The sequence below is a fragment of the Vollenhovia emeryi genome, unplaced genomic scaffold (genome assembly GCF_000949405.1).
Source record: "Vollenhovia emeryi isolate VEMERY1.0 unplaced genomic scaffold, V.emery_V1.0 DF939323.1, whole genome shotgun sequence".
NCBI classification, from domain to species: domain Eukaryota; kingdom Metazoa; phylum Arthropoda; class Insecta; order Hymenoptera; family Formicidae; genus Vollenhovia; species Vollenhovia emeryi.
Genome location: NW_011967043.1, coordinates 129,844 through 142,656, shown reverse-complemented (window position 1 = coordinate 142,656; position 12,813 = coordinate 129,844). Strand labels below are relative to the sequence as shown.

General features: G+C 46.2%; 1 protein-coding gene across 1 annotated transcript; it reads right to left on the bottom strand.

Annotated features, from left to right (window-relative positions):
• Positions 1-3,842: 3,842 nt before the first annotated feature.
• LOC105558675 (translation elongation factor 2) lies at positions 3,843-11,462 on the bottom strand. The gene is made up of 14 exons (XM_012006490.1): positions 11,360-11,462; positions 9,608-9,822; positions 9,335-9,528; positions 8,775-8,983; positions 8,459-8,692; positions 8,261-8,374; positions 7,440-7,586; positions 7,026-7,266; positions 6,656-6,823; positions 6,086-6,375; positions 5,725-5,934; positions 5,460-5,642; positions 5,089-5,346; positions 3,843-4,444 (listed from the first exon to the last, which is right to left on the bottom strand). The coding sequence occupies exons 1-14, from the start codon at positions 11,360-11,362 to the stop codon at positions 4,376-4,378; spliced, it is 2,535 nt and encodes an 844-aa protein (XP_011861880.1). The 5' UTR covers positions 11,363-11,462; the 3' UTR covers positions 3,843-4,375.
• Positions 11,463-12,813: the final 1,351 nt, after the last annotated feature.

Genomic DNA, 12,813 nt, shown 5'->3' with positions numbered 1-12,813 from the left:
ATTACTAAATTACTACATCCACGTATCGGTTATTATATCTATAATCCATTATTACTCTCCTGGTACGGTCATATTCAGAAAAATTGCACGACGTTCTACAATAAGTGTTTGGAATATTTAACTGTATCATACACAAGTTATTGGTGCATAGCATTCTTACGCTTTCATAATGCGTATGGCTGTACTATGCAGAAACTATAATATCTTGCATGATAGACTGTATCTCCGAAATTTATCATAAACTGTAGAACAACCTTTCTGATCACGACTGTACAGGATTATTAATTCTATGAATAGAAAATGGTCCCTAGGAATTGTATATTATTAATACACGGCAAACAATCTTCGCCATCATAGCTAATGATGATCTACTACAAATTTTTTCTGCCGTAACCATAAATTTCTAACCTATAGCAAACAGTTTCCTGTTGCAACTGATTCAGAGGCATAACAATCGCAAGAGAATTAGTAGTACATATTAGCTCCATGTACAATATATACATTAGTCCATGTATTACAAATAAATTTAGCTCCGGCATCTATATTGTTTTTCCGCATATGCAAGCTTCCTGTGGAATGTCAGATCTAAGTCTCTGTGTTCCGTGAAGAAACGTCGCGATTCACTGTGACTGTTCATACAAATCTTCTACACGTTTTCCGTTGTGTCTATTACGTGTTTAGCTTCATTTAACTTATCTCCTTCGTTTAGTGCGCGATACGTTTTCTTTAACAACGTAGCATTTAGTTTATTAGTCGCTTAAGTTATATTTAGTTACTGAGACTTTTGTAGACAATTAGAAAGTGATTGCAATAAATGATTTTCGGTGGTTCGGGCCATCTATCTGGTATTAAGCAACGGAATGGATGCTCTCCATTATAGATGTAGGACGGATTAAACGGATATTAAACTGAATTTAATAAAAGTATCATCACTGACGATTGTAATGGTAGGGCCAGAATTAAAAAGTAAATCCTATGCGTTACCCGATTTCATATTGCAGCAGAAAAAATGTTCGTTTGAGTTTTATAATATTAACATTAACACGCAAAATTGTTATTCGCGCCAACAACATGAACGACTAGATCTTCGCGTTTTGGGACATACTCTAATACCCGCATAGCGTGAAACAATGTTAAGGGAAATGTCACAAACGCCGAGTGTAAAGCTGCGAGGAGATCATATGACTTTTCCGGATTTATCAGTCTGTATATTCGCATAAGTTTTCATAAAATCGTCCATGTTTTGAAACGTCCGTGTTGGAAACACGTGTAAAGTAACTTATATTTATGTTTAAGTCAGTTAAAAAAGTTCGTTTGATTTGGAAAGATAACTCCAAGGGCACGCACATTTCTTCATGCTCAATACTGTCTATGTGAGCTTCACAATAACTGGCAGCGCACTTCCGACAGTCCTTCAGCGACCGAACGCTATTGTCCATGTTCATGCAGACGGCACAATCCCTTGATAACAAAATCATTTCTACTTCATAACCCTTCATAGGACGTTTCAGTTCCATTTACACTAGGTTTAAAAACTTAAGCTTGCTCTTCATATTTAAAGATACACCAAGTTGTTCCCAGATCGATAATATTTCCCGTACGGCTTTGCAGAACGACTTATGCTGTTCCCGGTGTTCCTCATGATGTTGCAGACTACAATAGGATCGAGATCAACTTGCAGCTGTTGCACCTCTTTAAAGGGACCTTGTCACCGAACTCTTTGCAAACGTGGCACACGGTAGCGTAGAAGTAATTATAGGCGATAAGATCTTGATTTTCCGCTCCAGGTTCCATGACTTTTGGCTGATCTGGTTACACCGTTCGTCAAAGTCTCTTGCAGTCTAAAGACAAGTATACCCAGTGAGAAATGATTCGTCGATCGACGTCGAAATGATGTCGAATCGACGTCAATTCGACGGTGTCGATGTCGTTTCGACGTCGATCGACGAATCATTTCTCACCGGGTAACCGCAACGTGTAATCCAGATAAACGAAGTTCACTTATTTCCATGGACCTAAGAATCTCTGGACCGAGCACGAAGTGGGAGGACGGGCAAGGGGGCTGTTAAATTTGCGGTAAGGGGGACGAGAGTGCTCTCCTTTTCTGTCCTCTTGGTATCTCATTCTACAAGAGGTCACATTCGGCTTGATGACGAATGTAACCGAAGATAGTCGAAGTTTGTGTATAGTCTATACATAATAATTTCTCGACGGGAACATGGACGTAAGAATCTCTGGACTTCAGAAGTTAGCGAGTATAGACTTGTCTAGTCTTTCGGGAATCATCGGATATACGGCGGAAATACCCGACGGTGACCTCTTGTAGAAAGAGACAGTACTATCCTCCCCTTACCGCGAATTTAACAGCCCCCTCGCTGTATGCTCGGTCCAGAGATTCTTAGGTCCATGCTTATTTCGAATACGCACACAAGTGGAACGTTATGTTTTCGCATGGTATACAGGTCCGGGGACTGCCTCTAATTTTCGATGGTGGGGGTAGGTCGCTTAGCGAGGAAATTCTCTTGGTGGCGAGGGACGCTGGAGGCCGGGAGGGATATCTGTCTGCCTTTGTCCCATCCCATGCACGGTAAACTCGACATATCCCCTCGGCCTCCAGCGTCCCTCGCCACCAAAAGAACACAGACTGCAACGCTGTGGCCATTACAAGTTACAAGAACTACAAAATTTCTTCGCTAAGCGACCTACCCCCACCATATGAGTTACCAGACCTGTATGTAAGACCGTGGTCGTGGCACATGGATAAATCAGAGTTTTTCTTCCCATCCTTAAGCCGTCTTTTCAAGGGTACATTGCGAAGTGTTATAACGATATAGAAATTTTGCGTCACGTATACAATGCACGAAATGGAAATATCGCATACTTAACGTTACGATAATAGTTGATTTCACGAACGGTGTAGATTTTCAGTAATGTCATTTAAATACACTATAATATATAATTTATTAACGGATCTGTTATAATAAATGTACCGTTTATCTGTTATCACACACGAGATCTGTACAGACGCGTTTGCCTGTAAACCTACACCTTCCTAACATACCATATTAAGTTCTCGTTAAAGAAGTATTATGTAGACTGTAGAGAAACAATCAATGCAATTCTTTGAAGCACATATTTAATATTAGATAACAGGTTTTCATCACCCAATCACAAATACTTTTTCGCAACGATTACATGATCTAACAATAAATTTTTTACTAAATAGATATCCTCCCAAGGGCAATACAGTCATAGTGGAATCATCTGATGATGCCTATTAATTTAGCAAAAACTCCGCTGTCCCATATTAGGATCCTATCCCATAATAGGGGACTTTCCTGTACGTTAGATAAATGTGCAGAATTGGCACTCCAGCAGAAATCGCGATGTTTGTGGTCGTAATCAACAAAATAAAATATAAGAACATATGTACGCGAGATTGCAATAGGGAGCTTACGGTTTTGTAGGCAAAATTCACGTTTATTAATGTATTGTTTAATTAATATTACTCATTTAGTCAGAATACAACGTTGACAGGAATAAAACAAATTTCTAGACACGTTCAGAATGATTCAGAAAAGTAGTTTTGTGGAAAGTAAGTTTATAATTGTACGGTTCCACATGGGCGAGTTTCCAGGCGAAGTCCATCGCACGTCGATCCCTGCTTTCAGAGCGAAACAAGGTCCATGCGTTGTACGGTGTCTCGGTTTACGAGAGGTCGATTAACAAGTAGAGAATCGAGCAAGAGGTAAATTAGTTTCGAAAACAAATTGATGTACGCATAGTAACGTCATTATGTCAGACAGCTATTAATTAGGTAGAGGAAGTAAAAGTGCTAGTTGTTCTATTTCATAATTTCAGCTTTAATTTCTTGATATTTCCGTAGTACGAGTACATTGTTGTGATGATTCTCTTCTTCTTTAGTAGCTTCCGGGAACCATTTGCGTCCAATCGTTTGAAAAGTTCGCAATACAACATAAAAGATACTAAATTTCCAGTACAAAAGCAATTTAAATGATTACAGGATTATTCTATCTTTCTTCTTCTCCTTTAAACAAAGATCAGCGCGGAAAACGCCATAATAACAATTATAGCTACTCACCCAATATGCTAAAAAAATGTAAGCAACCGGTCGATCTTGCTACCGTTCTTAATTAAATAAATGTACAAAACATACCGCCCCGCTTTTACATGCAGATGTAATCCGCATATTCTATTTTTTTTCTTCCTTCGTTATAATTACATTTTATTACTCTTGTTCATATTTATAATTGCGTGTCTCTCGAGGATGATTGCGCAAAATAAAATCCATAGTAAATATTATTCGAATTATAATCTTTAAATATATATTTAAATATGGTGCGCGGACTTGAGGTTACAATTTGTCAAGGTATGCGTTCAAGTCTGGGAGACCCTCCTTCAATCCCTTCCTCTTACGTGTATCCTGGAAGAAGAGAAAAAGAACGAATTTCCATCAATATGTCGATTTGATTGCGTATATACAATTGCGATAACTATCTCGATAAAGTTTTATTCGAACGACAAAAACTTTGTACGTTTCCCTATTCAGGTAAACCAGGATAGACTACTGGAATACCAAAACTAAAAAACGCTTTCTTTCCCACGAGATTAAAAATAGCGGCGCATTGATTCGCCGCCGCCATTAGTTATGCACGTGGTGAGATATCGGGGAATCGCTTAGCGATAAAGCAATCGCCTGTGCGATGGAAAGACCGATACTTTGTCCTAATATCCATTAAAATAGAAAAGAAAAACCGATGATGCGCGTGGCAGAGAAATGTACGCAGCTTAGAAAGTAAATGAACGAAAAGATCCGAGTTCAAATCCAGCCACGGGCACCGCTGGTCTTCTCGGACGCCACCTCTCTGAGGGAAGTGGCAATCACCTAGAATACCCTGCCACATATATCCCTTTAGGGGTGTAGCTCTCCAGGCTGGAGGTTTCCTTCGGCAAGGTTAGTAGCCTACTGAAGATGAGGTAAAAGCAAATGCTCGAAGTACCAGTTCGCTCTGTATCAGAACTGGATGAAACAGGCTTTAACCCTAATACACGAGAGAATGTACGTACCTGTACGACTTGGTAGGGTCGAGTGGTGATCTCCATCGGGTCACCTGGCAGGATCTGCCAGTGATCGAACACGCACTGTGGGAAAGCCTGACCACCGGTGTTGGAGCGCAGATCGGCAGTGAAGCCGAAGGATTCGTTTACGGGAAGGTACGCCTTAACTACGAACATAGGAGTACCCGCCACCTGTTGTTCTTCGAACACGTGACCTCTCCTACGATTCAGCACGCCGTAGATACCACCGACCGCTACCTCCGGGCACTGCAGAAGACAATTTCGATGTTTAGCTGCCCCGTCATTCCTCCAGTGCGACTCGTGCGCAAAGTCGACATTGCACGTAGTCACGGAAGTGCGCGCGTGGCGCGATACCTTACCTGAATCTCGCACAAGTAAACGGGTTCCATAATACGGGGTGAGGCAGTGAGAAGACAGGCGTAAAGGCAACGTCTTGTGGTAGGGATAATTTGACCACCACCTCTGTGGATCGCGTCGGCGTGTAGTGTCACATCGTGAATGTTGAAACGCACACCTCTCAAATTCTCCTCCGAAAGAACGCCCTGCGGCAGTGTGAAAGTGAATTATTTTCTCGAACCTTTAGCAACTGGTAAGCTCGAAAGAAGCAGAAATCCCTCTCGTTACCTCTTTCGTGGCCCACTGGAATCCAGCCACCACCGAGTCCTTAATTTCGTTGAGGTACTGTACACCCTTGGTGCAGTCGACCAGTATGTTGGGTCCGCTGCCGTCAGGCCCGAAGCACCAGATTTTCCTCGCCTCTGTCACGTCATAGTCGTATTTCTCGTTCAAGTAACGAGCGCGTACTTTGAAGTCATCTCGCGGGTTAACGTCGCCCTGCAAAATATCGAAAGGTCAAAATTCACCTTCCGCTCGAAGCGCCGAATCTACCAATGCCGACGTCTTTCTCGTTTTCATATTCCATTCGATTTTGTTGCAAGTATCGCGTCGCTGACAAAATTTCTCTACAAGAAGAAATGAAACTCACGCTGTCAATGTCTTCAGCGAGACCATCCGGCATCGGACATGCCATCATGAACAGACGATTGTGCTTGTTCGGCGATTTCGACAAACACATTTGATTCGACTGTTCGGAGATCGTTTCTCTGTACGACACGACGGGATCGGACTTCTTGATCGGGATGCATGCGTGATCCTCCTCCAGATCCTTCAGACAGATTTCGAGATGCAGCTCGCCGGCGCCGGCGATGATGTGCTCGCCGGACTCCTCGATGATACACTGTACCATAGGATCGGATTTCGCCAAACGTTTCAGACCTGCCGGATCAAGTATACTTCAATGCACGCGCGAACCAGATATTAAAATTTTCTTTTTTTTTCTCGGTATTTTCTAACGTCAGATGGCAAAAATTAAATCATGAGTCTTCATAACCCAATGCTCAATGTCAATCTCATCATATAGAATCAGCGTCTGGATTCTGTAAGGTCGATCCAAGATTGCGAGTAGACAATCCGAATCATATTTCAAGAACAGCTTCCCAAAATGTAATTGCATCGTGAAAGTCTAAAAATTAATCGCACGCGAAGACTTACGCACCTTCGACCAATTTTGGCAAATCAGCGGGATTCTTCGGCTCGACCGCGACACGCACGACAGGCGATACGGAGAACTTCATAACTTTCATGTTGTGCGCGTCCTTGAACGTTGTGATGGTACCGGTCTTGACCAAGAACTGATCGACGCCGACGAGACCACAAATATTACCTGCGCAAATACATTCATGCGTTATCACACGTGGACACAACGATCGGTAACTTTAGTTCCGTTTAGCCGAGTCAGCTGGCCGTTCTATATTTCTATCACGATAAGTCAGAACAGGTCTGTGAAGAACAATCATCATGGGTGCTGTTGAAGGGTGACGTAAGCAATAAGGCCCGTGGGCTTTTACACCAATCTCGATACTAACCAGAAGGCACATCTTCGATAGCTTCGACGTAACGACCCATCATCAGAATAGTACGCTGGATAGCTTTCTCGTACAGATCCTCTTTCTTGCCCGGTTGGAAGTTGGGTCCCATGATGCGGGCCTTCATGCCGGTACACACCTTGCCTGAAAACACACGGCCGAAGGCGTAGAAACGTCCCTTGTCCGACGTCGGCACCATCTTCGAGACGTACATCATCAGTGGCCCGTTCGGATCGCAGTTCTACAAAGGACGGCTCAATCAATGAAGGTAAACTCTCTCAATCTAATTCTAATTGCGATTCTTCTCGAGTCAGTGTTTCAGTGTCTCTCATCGCGTTTCGGTACAGGTCTGTGAAATTATCATCATCATGCGTTTGCACTAAACACTCGCGACTCGGGCGTGTATTTACGAACCTTGATCCCAACGGCGGCCTCGTCGTCGAGCGGTCCCTCGTACAGCATCTCCATACGGTATTTTTGAGCAGTTACAGGAGACGGCAGGTGAATGGCAATCATCTGAAGCAGAGCTTCTCCGGCGGGCAACCATGTTCTCATGACAACCTGAAAGATCACGCGACACAATGAAGAGAATATTCCCGAGAAGGTAAACCGGCGCACGGTTATCGAGGGTTCCTCAGATTTAGCATTCCCTCATAATCAATCGGAAGAGGTGTCAGAAAAAAAAGCCATGAAACTATCATCATTATATTCCAAGGTTGTGAAGGCTCCCAAAAGAAAAATATGTGGGAAGGAGAAGTGCCATTGTGAGCCACAAAATGAACGGAGCTCTGTTCTCACAATGCAGGAAAAAGAATTTCTCTTCAATATAAAACGTTTCGACCCTTCTTCGGGTCTTCCTCAATAAGACTACAATGAAATCAAAGAAAGTACTCTTAGGGCAACTTTCACCAAGCTCCGGTTAACCCAACCGGTCTAGTAACATGCAGGATTGCAACCGAAACTGATATATTTTATCAGATTCTCATCAGATTCGGTTGCAATCCTGCATGTTACTAGACCGGTTGGGTTAACCGGAGCTTGGTGAAAGTTGTCCTTACTGAGGAAGACCCGGAGAAGGGTTGAAACGTTTTATATTAAAGAGAAATTCTTTTTCCTGTATTGTGAGAACCGAGTTCCGTTCATTTTGCGGCTCACATTGGGACTTTTCCTTCCTACATATCATCATTATGTGCGTCTCCGGCCATCCAGTGTCTGTACAATCGAGAGGAGTCTACCTTCAACAGAGCTTTCCCATCCTTGTCCTTGTCCTCGGGCTTCAGCACGATACCCAGCTTCTTCAGCAGATTATCCGCCTCCTCCTTCTTGTAGTTCATAATACAATCGAATACCTGTAAACAATTTTTTTACTTCAGTTATCAACGGGACGATAACGCGGAGATAGATTTACCTTACGTAACGCCCCGAGGACTCACCTTATAAATTGGATCTAAGACGTACATGCAGAAGGATCGCTTGTTATCGGTCTCCTTCTGTTTGCTCCACTTCTTGGTCTTGGGATTGAAAAAGGATTCGCCCCACAGTCTGTTCATCAGCTTCACCACGTCGATCTTGAATTTCTCGGCGTACATCTCGGAGAATTGTTTTAGGGTAAAAGCCCAGCCGTGAAGGCCGGAACCGAAGCCTACGGAGCCCTTGCTGGGATCCACCTGTTTTCACAAGCACGCATTTAAGAATGGTACGCGCGATGCTGCCTCTTTTACGCCAGGAAAACCTCCTCGTGCCACTTACCCTAACTTCACCCATAGGTCCGTCGTCGTCAGAGTAAGTCGCGATAATAACGTTAACGTTTTCAACAATACGCTGGAAAGTCTGATAGAGATCCTCGCTGTCGAGCTGGAGCTCCAATAGCGCGCGGTCCATCTTGTTCATGAATAAGACGGGCTTGATGCGCTCGGCGATCGCCTGGCGGAGCACAGTTTCAGTCTGTACGCACACACCTAAAAGGAGGTGAGCAAATTGCAATCCTCTCGCTTCCGTGAAATCGCCTACGCTTTACCCGGCGAAACGTTCTATTGCTACGAAACGGCGGCGTCGTAAAGAGGCAATGTGGCACTTGTGTCGTAGCGTGTTAATAACGAACATAAAAATAGAGGTCCACTAACAGCGTTTAGACACAATTGCTCGCTTACTCTTCTTCCATTGCACTGTCAACACTGTCACCGTGTGCCGCTCAGTTTACGCAAACCGAGACGGCACACTGCAGAGTAACCCTTGTGTGCTGGAAGACAAACGCGCTCGATCGCGGCGCGCACGCAACAGAGGAAAAACGGAAGTCGCGGGGCACGTACCAGATACGCAATCGACGACGACGAGGGCTCCATCGGTGACGCGGAGGGCAGCTGTCACCTCGCTCGAAAAGTCTACGTGTCCAGGTGAATCGATCAGATTAATTAAAAAGCCCTTCTCGTCTTTATCACGTTGATCGGGATTCTTTATGAAGACTAAATCTTTCTCGTCGAGCTCGAAGAACATGGAAATAGCACTAGAAGGAAAGAGAGAGCGGTGAGCGACATTGGACAATGATGAGCGGGAGGGAGAGAGAAAGAGAGACGCAGACTTACGTGGATTTAATGGTGATACAACGCTCCTGTTCGTCCTTACGCGTGTCTGTAAATCGGGTCTCGCCAGCCTTGGCACCGGCGATGATGCCGGCCTTGGACACAAGGGAGTCGGTCAGAGTTGACTTTCCGTGGTCGACGTGCGCGATGACGGACATGTTTCTGATGTTCTTCTTCTTGTCCATCATGGTACGGATCTCGTCTACTGTGAAGTTCACCTGCAACAGACATCGCCCGTTCAGTCAACCATTGATCCGCGACTCGAATCTAGGCGCGCGCTAGTGTAAAAGTGTACGATAAGACAACCAAGTCGGTGTCATTCGACTGTTGCAACATATTGCGACACCGGGGAGAAACGAGTCTTCCAAAACTGACTCAAGACTGGCATTGCATTTGTCGTACGACAAATTTTTTTCTCCGAGTGCGTCGACCAGCTGCAGGATAGTGAAATTCTCGAGTACATCTGGGCATCTTTTATTCGGCAGCCAGTCGACACGCTTGAGAACTTTGTCGTACAACAAATCTAATGTCAGGCCCAGGGCCATTCTCTTCGCGACACATGCGATATCGAGATAGCGGTCAAGCCGCAGCTACAAATGCTTTCGTTTGCCTACTCTTTCCGTCTTTGCTGAAGGTAGAAGAAGAGCAAGCACTTGGGGGAAGCATTAAAAGCGAACCCCGTAGCAGCGGTCAAGCTGCCGCCACTGATGCTTCGAAGCGTTTGCCTTCTTCTATCTTCGCTGAAAGAGAAGAAAAGAAGACTACGTCCGGAGCAGCAGTTTGACCGCAGCCAGAATCACATTCCAGTCCCGGCAGAAACGCGATGCTCTCGCAGTGGACATCTTGACAACGACCATATTGAAACGCGCGCCTTGGACACGCGGCAAAGTATCCAGCGTCTGTCGAGCTGACGTCGGAGAAAGAAGTTTACCCTACACCTGCGCCCGTGAACGACCGATCTTTCGATACTCTACGATCATGCGATACGCGGTGTACTGTGCGACGCCGCGAGGGCATCGCGACGTGCGAGTTCCCTCGCGTGCCTCTCTTTGTTCCGAGCTGTCGACCCAGAATCTCGCAGGGAGTACCGAGGCGACGCCGTCCCGCGTGTCGCGGGGACGCGACGGCGAAACATATTTCGTCCACTCGGGGCGGCCCGCGCGCACTTTCCGCGGACGCGCGACGGCCGGCGCACTCTCCCGCGCGCAGATCCCCGAATCCGAAAGCGTCGGCGTCGCGAACGCGAGGACGGGACCTCGAGGAGAGGAAGAGCAGCCAGCGTTGCTTCCGTCGGCCCCTCCCCCTCCTGGACCCGAGCACGTTGCGTGTCGACGGGCCACGCGAGGCGCACCATGACACGTTGCCAGGCATATTTCCGCGGGGGATGCCGCGACGGCGGAGGCTGACGGGCCCGCGCGTGCCCGCGGCGACGTCCCGTCCCGCGCCGCGGGCAGCGAACCTCGGCCGGGCCCGGGACGAGCCGCGGTACCCGCGACCCGGGACGAAAATCTGTCGCTCGGCGAGAGTTGCGCAATCCGGGGTAATCGCGCCGTCGCGCGCGAGATGCGGGCGAGAGCGCGAGCGAACGCGGTACACGCGGCGGGGGAGGGGGGAGGGCGGCCGCACGCGAGACGAAGCCTCTCGGCGTGCACTCGGCCGAGCGAGGGATATTACGCGAAAAATATTGGCGGCCGCGCGAGCGCGGCGGCACGCGGGCGAGGGCCGCCGCGGCGGCGTCGCGACGCGGCTACGTACCATCTTGGATGTTGTCCGATTGCAGACGGCCTGGTCAGAATATTACGTGCACCAACTATGGCGGACTCCCTCGGAAAGAACAAGCTATCCGCCGTGAGCCCGAACGTCGCCTCTTATGCGTGAAGGGAGCGCCACGTTGCGGCGGCGCGCGCTCCTGCGCACCGCGGCCGCGCGGCGCCGCGGCCAATCCGCGTCGAGCTGCGCGCGCACGGCACGCGACATTTTTCGAATCCCGGATTCCCGGCTGCGCGCCGCGCGGCCGCGCTGATCTCGGTGGTTTCGCCGCGCGGATTCGTTCGCTCGTCGACCGCGAGACGAGTCGAATTTTTTGATTGTTAAGCCCGCTGCAGACGATGCTATTTTTCCTGCTGGATTGCTTGCAATTTAGTAAATTACTATCATTGCACCACTCAGCATTCAGGATTCCTAGTAATTTACTAAATTGCAAGCAATCCAGCAGGAAAAATAGCATCGTCTGCAGTGGGCTTTAGTTGCTTTCCTTTTACATGAAAACTTAAATAAATTTCACTTGTGCCGTCATAACTCAGTTGAATGCATGTTCCTTTTGATTCTTGAGAAGTGAGATTCAACCAGATTGAACTGAGTTTTTGCACACGATCAAGATCATGTGTGCTTTAGTGAGTTTAATAGACTCACATTAATAATGACGTCATATCTGAGTATAAAATACTCACATAACTGAGTGACTGAGGCTTGATTCACATGGAGCGTAACTTGCGTAGCATAATCTGCGTATCACCAATCACAAGGTCATTTTAATAGAACCGTTTCAATAATTCCGTTGAAATAGTTCTGTGATTGGTGATACGCAGGTTACGCTTACGCAAGTTACGCTCCATGTGAATTCAGCCTCAGTACCCTGGTAAAAATTCCGTTAGAAACGGATAGAACATGCATTAAATTCTATCTGTTTCGCGAAACGCATAGTAGAACAGTCAGAAACAGATAGAATTTTATGCATGTTCTATCCGTTTCTAACGGAATTTTTACCAGGGTGTCACTTAAGTGTAAAAGGAGAGCAACTATAACTGTTGTTGTTGGTCTGGATAATGGCTCCCGACCCAACCACCGGGCCGACACGGCCACGACGAATGATAGACGTTGTAGAATTATATGAGCAGGTTTCAATTTATTAACACAATGCAGAGACCCAACTATCGGGATGATGCGATCGGATAAAGCCCATATCAGACTACGGATTGGGATTGATTGAAATTTAACCAATCATAGTAAAGTTTACTAATCTCAAGTTCAGTAACTTTTACTCTGATTGGTCAAGTTTCAATATCTAATCCCAATCTCAATCCGTAGTCTGATACGGGCTTAAGGCAACCCCGCAGGATTAGAAATTTTTTTCTTCCAGAAATGCTGTTCCTTCCCCACGTCCCAAGAGGAACTGAATTTTTCGATTGCACCAGAGAGAAACCTGAGAG

Coding starts and splice junctions, on each gene's coding strand:
- LOC105558675 (XM_012006490.1), bottom strand. Junction 9,529..9,607: donor TGTATCACCATTAAATCCAC/GTAAGTCTGCGT, acceptor CTTTCCTTCTAG/TGCTATTTCCATGTTCTTCG. Junction 5,347..5,459: donor TTTACTTGTGCGAGATTCAG/GTAAGGTATCGC, acceptor TGTCTTCTGCAG/TGCCCGGAGGTAGCGGTCGG.